The following is a 7,867-nucleotide window of genomic DNA, read 5'->3' on the forward strand; positions in this document are numbered from 1 at the left end:
TGATCTGTGTTTACAGTGATCTGTGTTTACAGTGATCTGTGTTTACAGTGATCTGTGTTTACAGTGATCTGTGTTTACAGCGATCTGTGTTTACAGTGATCTGTGTTTACAGTGATCTGTGTTTATAGTGATCTGTGTTTACAGTGATCTGTGTTTATAGTGATCTGTGTTTACAGTGATCTGTGTTTATAGTGATCTGTGTTTGCAGTGATCTGTGTTTACAGTGATCTGTGTTTGCAGTGATCTGTGGAAGTGTTCCTGAGTCCATGCACTGAGGTCTAGAACAGAACCAGACCTGTTTTAAAAGCAGTGGTCCCTGAGGGTCTGAAGACCATGACCATCCTATACTGACTTTTAGCCTTTGAGCTCAGAGATTTCTACAGACTCTTGAAATCTGTTACTTCTATAAGGAACTGCAAATGATGCAATATTCAAAGTCTTCCCAAATATCTGTTGAGAAACAGTCTGAAATTGTTCTGCTATTTTTTAGACTGATGAGCCCTGCAGCCTTTCATCCATTTAACTTGAGAGGCCAAACCTAGTTGCAAAATGCTCCTCCAGCTGTTTCTTATTTGTACAACTTGGTTTTACACATTTTTGTTGCCCTGTCTCAACTTTTTTAAGATATATGGCTGCTATCAAATTTTGTATTACATTTTTTTTCTTAGTTTAAACACTTGATACAGTAAGCATGTTGCATTGTAAATATAATGTGGGTTTAATCATTTCATTCTGTTTTTATTTACATTTCACAACATCCCAGCTTTTTTGAATTTGAAATTGGAAATAAACAGATTTATTCAGACACTGATGATCATCAGAAGACAAAGGTAACAATTATCCCACAATGCAAATTCCATGAGAATTATACTACTTTTTATTTATAATTAAATAACCTCTAACTTTACATTTAACATAGTCATATTGGGTATTTAATGCATAATGTTCTATAACATAGTGTAGAGGGGTTAGGGAAGTCGTCCTGTTATCAGTGGGTTGCCGTTTCAATTCGTCTCAGTTGTTGTGTCTTTGGGTAAGACGCTTCACCTCCCTTGTTTGCTGGTGGTGGTCAGAGGGTCCGGTGGCACCGGTGTATGGCAGCCCCACCTCTGTCAGTGTGCTCCAGGGCTACAATGTAGCTTACTACCATCAGTGTGTGAATGTGTGACTGAAGTATAAATAGCTTTGGAGCCAATAAGAACTTGATAAATTGCTAAATAAGTTCAGACCATTTACCACAATTATGTTTCTATTAGCCTGAATAGTTTATTATGTTAATAATAAACTGTGTTAATGAATTAAATCTCACATGTTAATAGTTTTCAAGACTTAAACTTTACGTTTGACATTATTATGAAGTGCTGCACTAATATGAATAGAAATGTTTGAGCCTTTGGGCTCTCTGAGTTCTTTTGAAGTCATATTTTCAGTAACATTTTGTGGTTTAAGGGTCCAACTGGAAAACCGGGTCTTCCAGGAATGCCAGGAGCAGATGGTCCACCGGTGAGTTTTAACTTCCTTCTGAGATGTTTCTGTCTGTTAAATAAATCACAATGTCTTTAGATTGGTTTACCTCATTTAACCAATACACCCTCCCCCACACACCCCCACTACACACACTCACTGTACTTCATCTGCAGACACACTTCGACACATTACAAACATTAAAGACACCTGAACAAAGAACAGGTGTTTTCTGGAAAGCATCAGGTTGGACCTGAGAGACACCAAGAGGCAAGAAAAGCTGCAGGGCAAAAAGAACAAGTGAGATGTCTGTGGCAGGAGACAGACTCTCTGGGCCTTTAACCCTACAGCCCTGCACAGCTCACACATCAACATGTAGGCATTTTATACAGCAGCTTTCATCATTGTAAAGTTACAGAATTTAGAGCAGAAGTTTCACTGGCTCCTTCCAGCATTTCATCAGAAATATTGTAGATGATGCGACTTAACGTCCTCCCTTGTGTTTGTTTCCTCTGTGATGCTAAAAGCTCATCAGAAAGTGTCTCTCTAATGAATCAATCCATTTACTTCCACTCTGTCAGCTATCCATGTGTGTATTAGTTGTGTGTTTCTTCATACACACTTTCTGCACAGTCCCAGACCAGCAGCAGCCCCGGCCTTTTAGAGCTCAGTAATCCCTGCTTCTATTTCTGCCATTCTGCACAGAAAAAAAATCCCAAATAAGATTGAACTTGAAAGACTCTCTTACCAAATTTTCCAGTTAAATTCCTCCTCCAGCACTTTTACAGCCTGTTAGATATTTTGTGACTGATTAAATGAATTTTAGACCACAGGGCTGTGGTAAACTTTATATGTGTGTAAATAAACATTCAGGACTGAGTACTGGACCGGTTTCCTGCGCCTGATTCAGGTCCTTTTGTACACATTTCTTTCAAGCCTAATCCCCAGTGGTGGGCACCAACCTGCTAAAGCACAAATCTGCTAATTGCGGACCTAAATAATTCATTGCGCTTTAGCGGTCTTACTAATTTTTACAAATCATTAGCAGATTTGCACTTTCTAAAATTAAAACGCAGGACTGCTAACTAATTATCTACCAGACATCATTATCTTGTACAGCGGAAGGTATGGCTGTCAATGAATCACAACACACATGATCTATCCAACAGCACCCCTCCCAGATTCTGGGTTCTCATTTCCCACAATGCTTTGTGTCTGCTTACGTAGCAGGAAGGCAATGTTTAGTACTCTCTGTCCCAGCTAAAACAGTTAACGTTTGTAATCCATACTAAAATTTTGTATGTATTGATTTATTTTACTTTACAATCGGAGCTCCTTCTTTTTAAAAAAAAAAAGTGTAAACGCTGGAGCTCAATACTTGAAGTAATTGGTCGAAGCAATCGGCCAACGGTGTTTGCTGAATGGACGCAGAAATGATTTAAAGATGTTATGCTGATGAAGACTGACATCTAGTGGTCAACTGGAGCAACTACATGGAAAACTTTAAAATCCATGCTCTTATTTTGAAGTGAAGATAGCTTCCTGTACTCCATGCTTTCGTTTCCCGTCACAAATCAAATCCGTCATGTACCCAGAATGCATCGCTTCAATTTTCCAATAAACAGTTTTAAAATTACTTTATTGATGCTTTTGTAATAAAAAAATCTACAACAAACAAAAGAAAAAGACAAAGAAGCAGCCAAACTAGCAATCCTCAACAACTTTTTAATTTTTACACCAGGAGCTAAAGGTCTGTTTCAGGAAATCACATCCCCAGCAATCGGCGGTTGTAGATTGAACTTGTAAAAGAGTTCATGGAACACATTTTTTGGATTAGTGGTGCTTACCACTGCTAATCCCGCACTTATTGGGTTATTGTAGTATTTATGGTGCCAATTATCCTAAAATGATTCATAATAATATTACTCTTAATATTTTACAGGGTCACCCAGGAAAAGAGGGTCCAACTGGAGAGAAAGGACACATGGTGAGCTCAGACAGATTTACATTGTTGCATTAATGCAGATGATTTTATCCCTGTTGGTGCATCTTGTTCATTTGTTTGTTTGTTTGTTTGTTTTCCAGGGCCCAGCTGGCCCTCAAGGACCCATTGGTTATCCTGGACCCCGAGGCGTAAAGGTGGGTTGTTTCTTAATAACAACAACCCATATCAGCGCTTTAGAGTGAATGATTTTTGGAGGGCGAATTATTTACGTTTGAGTGTAAATGTAAATGATTTGGTAAGAAGCTGTTCCCATGAGGAACCTCCCGGATCGGTTCTGTTTGTCACGAAGGCAGTGTTGGAAACATTTCATCAGATCTTTTACAGCTTTTTAAACATCAAACACTAACTCCGAGCAGAGCAGTGCTCGAGGAGCAAGACTCTCCTGGTTTCTGTCGACAGATGCGAGACTAAAGAAATCCCATCAGATCATTCTGAGAACGAAGGTGTGACTGATCCGTTTAATCCAGGATAACACAACTGCTCTGGCTTCCTGCCAACAATTCTTCTGTTACACGACTGAAATCAGCTCTCTGAACGATTTGTCAAAGTGGGACCTCTGGATCCTCCGCGTAAAAGAACAAAAACAAACTAAATGAGGTGGATTTTTGTGTTTATTTAAATGAAGGGCCCAGCATTCTTTTAGGGAGTGCTTATCGCACACAGTTTTACACTAATAATTTTTTGTAGCTCTTTTTGGTTAAACCTTAAAAACAATGTTACGTGTAGTCTCATTCTCAGAGTTTATGTTATGGATGACTCTCAGCAACCAGATCCAGTTTTAGCTCAATATCTGTAAAATGTATTGAGTTACAGTGATCACTCGCTATAACACGGTTCACCTTTCACGGTCTCGCTGCTTCACGGATTTTTTGTGCAGTTTGTTTTTCACAGTGCATTGTGTTCTTCGTCCTGATTGGCTAAACAGTCTCTGTGCACAACAGGCTATCAACATGTCAGAGCCTGTAGGATGATTTAAAAAACAATAAATATCACCAAATAACCATCTTCCAACCTGTTCTGCTGCTAGAAATAAGTTCTGGACTTTTTCCGCTCTCCTTTCCTCCTGCTTTGCAGCAGACGCTGCCGGAGGAAAAAATAAAAATAAAAAATAAATCAGTCAGCTCGCAGCTCCTGGAGTGGCGAAACTGAACCGAACAGACCGCCTCTAAATCATCTGGTGAATTAATTATCTGCTGTGCGCAACGTTCGCTTGCTCTTTAGTAAATAAAGCAAAGCCATTTTCTTTATTTTATCTTTATTACACCTGTCATTAAAGACAGACTGGTGTTCCTCCCTCTTCAGACGAGCATTTAGTCCGCTGCCGAACGTGCTTCAGTGCATCCAAGGCGTTGGGTGCATTTTTGCTGCTCAAACGCGTTTGGTGGGAACCCGGTGTACCGACTTAACTACTTCACAGATTTCGCCTATCACGGGTTGTTTTTGGAACGCAACCCCCGCGAAAAACGAGGGATCACTGTATATACAGTATACAGTATGTTTTTTAAAAGCTGCTATTAATTAGCTGTGGTGGCCTTTTTAACCTGTATTACAGTTAATCAGCTGTAACCGTACAAGAGGGATTATTTCCTAGAGTTTAATAAAAAAAATAGTGGTTCATGAGATATTTTGCTGAGCTGACTCCAAATCGTTTTTGTCAAAATTTTGAACAGAATCTTGTAAGCTGTAAAATTATGTGTTGAGGATCATTCTCTACTACCACCAGTTTCAGCAAAAAAACCTTTTAAACTAATTGAAGCGATACAGTTGTGTTTGTGTTTCTTAGGAACAATTGGTTGTGTAGAATTGATCCAAATTTCATTAAATTCAGTGACACTCGTCCATTGGTAGGGTTGGGCATAATCGTATCGTGTGCAATTAATCATCAGAAAAACATTAATCAATTAGTTTTTGTCACTTGATGATTAATACGATTAATGCCACCAGGCAGATGGACTGGGAATTACTCCGGTTAGTCCGCTCCCTGCTCCTCTCTGCTTCAAATATGACGACCATTAAAAATAAAGTTCTGTAATTTATTTATCTATCAACACAATTTAAAATATGATATATAGCCTGAAATCTGTAATTTTCACACAATTTGGAAATTTTTTTTACAAATTTTTTCACTAAATTGGTCATGTGACTAGGACATGAGGGTGTCCAGGGACTCCAGGGGATTAATCGTCAAATTAATCGTTTTCGGCTAAATACCACAATTAATCGTGATTAATTTTTTTTGCCAATATTGCCCAACCCTATATCCACTGGTTCAGGAGAATTTTGGATAAGAGACAAATTTGGACAAAAAAAAAAGATTGTTGTTCTAATGATAAACAATGTTTGAGCACCTTATTTTGCCCTGTGTTGGGTTGGTTTTTAACTCGTGTGTGTGTGTGTGTGTGTGTGTGTGTGTGTGTGCGTCGCAGGGAGCTGACGGTGTGCGCGGCCTCAAAGGAAACAAAGGTGAAAAGGTGAGAGACAGATTCCATCATCTTAATAGGTTGGTATCAGTGATGATTGTGGCTGATTGTCCTCAGTTTAATCGTCTAAAACACTCGAGCAGTTCGCTCTTACAAAAAGAGGAGAAAAAAAAGCCTATCAAGTGTTTCTATGGCAACAAGGGCTCCTGCTCCTTGGAGCTCTGCTCTCAGGTCTCTTTGTTGATTTCTTTGTATGTTTATGTGTGAATACATAATAATAAAAATAACTTTGTGTTACTGAAGTTTGTTTGTTTGTTTGTGATGTCAGGGTGAAGACGGCTTCCCCGGCTTTAAGGGGGACATGGGAATCAAGGGTGACAGGGTAAGCTCCTCCCATCCATCACTCTGATTCAAACACTTCAACTCATTTACTCTCTCACTATGCTGTGGTCACTATATAGCAGGCTAACATGGGAAATGGGGGAACAACACAATATTCTAGTATTTCCAACACTACAGCAGTACACTTCATCAATATGCGCCAAGTAATCAGTCAGGTGTTGCATAAATAAATATCAGCATGGTCCGTTAGAATACACGCCTGAGTGTGAGGTGATGGACGACGTAACTCTGCAACTGTAAATAACATCATCTGTCTCCATAACACTACCACAAGTTCTATTTACACATATTTATGACATGTTTTTGCTGGACTGTACATTGGCTTTTAGAGTTGCAGTATGTGTGGAAATATTAAAAACCAGCTTCAAGGCCTTAAACAGCTGAAACATGGTTAGCTTTACGCTGTCTTTGAAACAAAAAAAAATCTGCGCAAACTTCTTTTTTATATTGACAATTTCAGTGTCCTTAAAATAACAGAAAAATACTACCACATGGGTTTGTTTACATTATGAAACAGCCAAAATGACTGATTAACATAAATCCAAGTCATACGTACAACATAAACAAGTCCAACAAATTGAATTCCTGTATTTATGCTTAGATTTATTAGGCAAAGTATGCAGATGAAAGCACTTTGTTTGTTTACATTAAATATTTTGTGATGAGCACCTTTAACCTGTTCATATTTTGACATTTTAAACAAAGTCTAAATTCAGACAAAGGAGAAGATAAAAGCAACTTTATGTACCTTAAAACATCTACAAAACTGAAAGTATTTTCAACATGTCTGAAATCACAATAATATACCATTTCGTAGTTAAACTAGTAGTTATAGTACTAGCGGGGCCTAACTGTGCCGGGTCACATATCAAACGAGAAAAAGCTGAGGTTTCCATGAAAACGCCAAAGGCTACGCGCAAATTCAATAAGCTCAAAAAATCAGATATGTAACTTGATATTTATGATAAATATTATGTAAGATCCTAAAGGAAAGTTTAACACAATTCATTTTAGAACAAAGACATCTGGTCTGTGTAACGGTGTAAGTTTACTGCTCGAATTTGTTCAGTTCCACTGGCGTTTCTAAAGAAACATCAATGTTTTCCCAAAAAACCTGATGCACATCCGCATTTTTAACAATGTTTAACTACAAAATGGTCTATTAGCTTTGGACGTTAGTGTTAGCCTGCTGTATCAGCTCTCTGTGATCTGTCCCCTGATGTTGTACAACTATGTGACAAGTTTCTACATCACTAAATAGAGAATGTAAAACGACAGTGTTAGATACAATCACAACACTAATGCACTATTTAAAGCAGAGATTCTTAACCCATGGGTGAGCGCCACCTTGAGGGCCTCAAAGGAACATCAGATTTTAACTTTGGGCCGCAGAGGAGGTACACTTCGCTGCAGCATGCAGAATGGGGCGGGGACGGACCTTTCCGTCAGTCCCATACCTTATATGGAAATGGGACTATTGCGTTCCGGAAATGAAGGTTGCTCCTTAAAGACGCGGGATTAAGAGAGCAAAGGAAGAAGAATGGAAGAAGTTAGAGAGTTTCTTCTACTCACGTTG

General features: G+C 38.7%; 1 protein-coding gene across 2 annotated transcripts in view; it reads left to right on the top strand.

The window, feature by feature from the left end:
• The window catches only part of col5a1 (procollagen, type V, alpha 1), a 129,060-nt gene that overhangs the window by 82,606 nt on the left and 38,587 nt on the right, over window positions 1-7,867 (top strand). For both annotated transcript variants that reach the window (XM_014019369.1, XM_014019370.1), the window contains exons 25-29: window positions 1,450-1,503; window positions 3,407-3,451; window positions 3,550-3,603; window positions 5,896-5,940; window positions 6,218-6,271. In XM_014019369.1, the coding sequence (XP_013874823.1) occupies window positions 1,450-1,503; window positions 3,407-3,451; window positions 3,550-3,603; window positions 5,896-5,940; window positions 6,218-6,271 (252 nt within the window). The remainder of the gene's footprint in view (window positions 1-1,449; window positions 1,504-3,406; window positions 3,452-3,549; window positions 3,604-5,895; window positions 5,941-6,217; window positions 6,272-7,867) is intronic.

This window comes from Austrofundulus limnaeus, unplaced genomic scaffold (genome assembly GCF_001266775.1).
Source record: "Austrofundulus limnaeus strain Quisiro unplaced genomic scaffold, Austrofundulus_limnaeus-1.0 Scaffold218, whole genome shotgun sequence".
NCBI classification, from domain to species: Eukaryota; Metazoa; Chordata; class Actinopteri; order Cyprinodontiformes; family Rivulidae; genus Austrofundulus; species Austrofundulus limnaeus.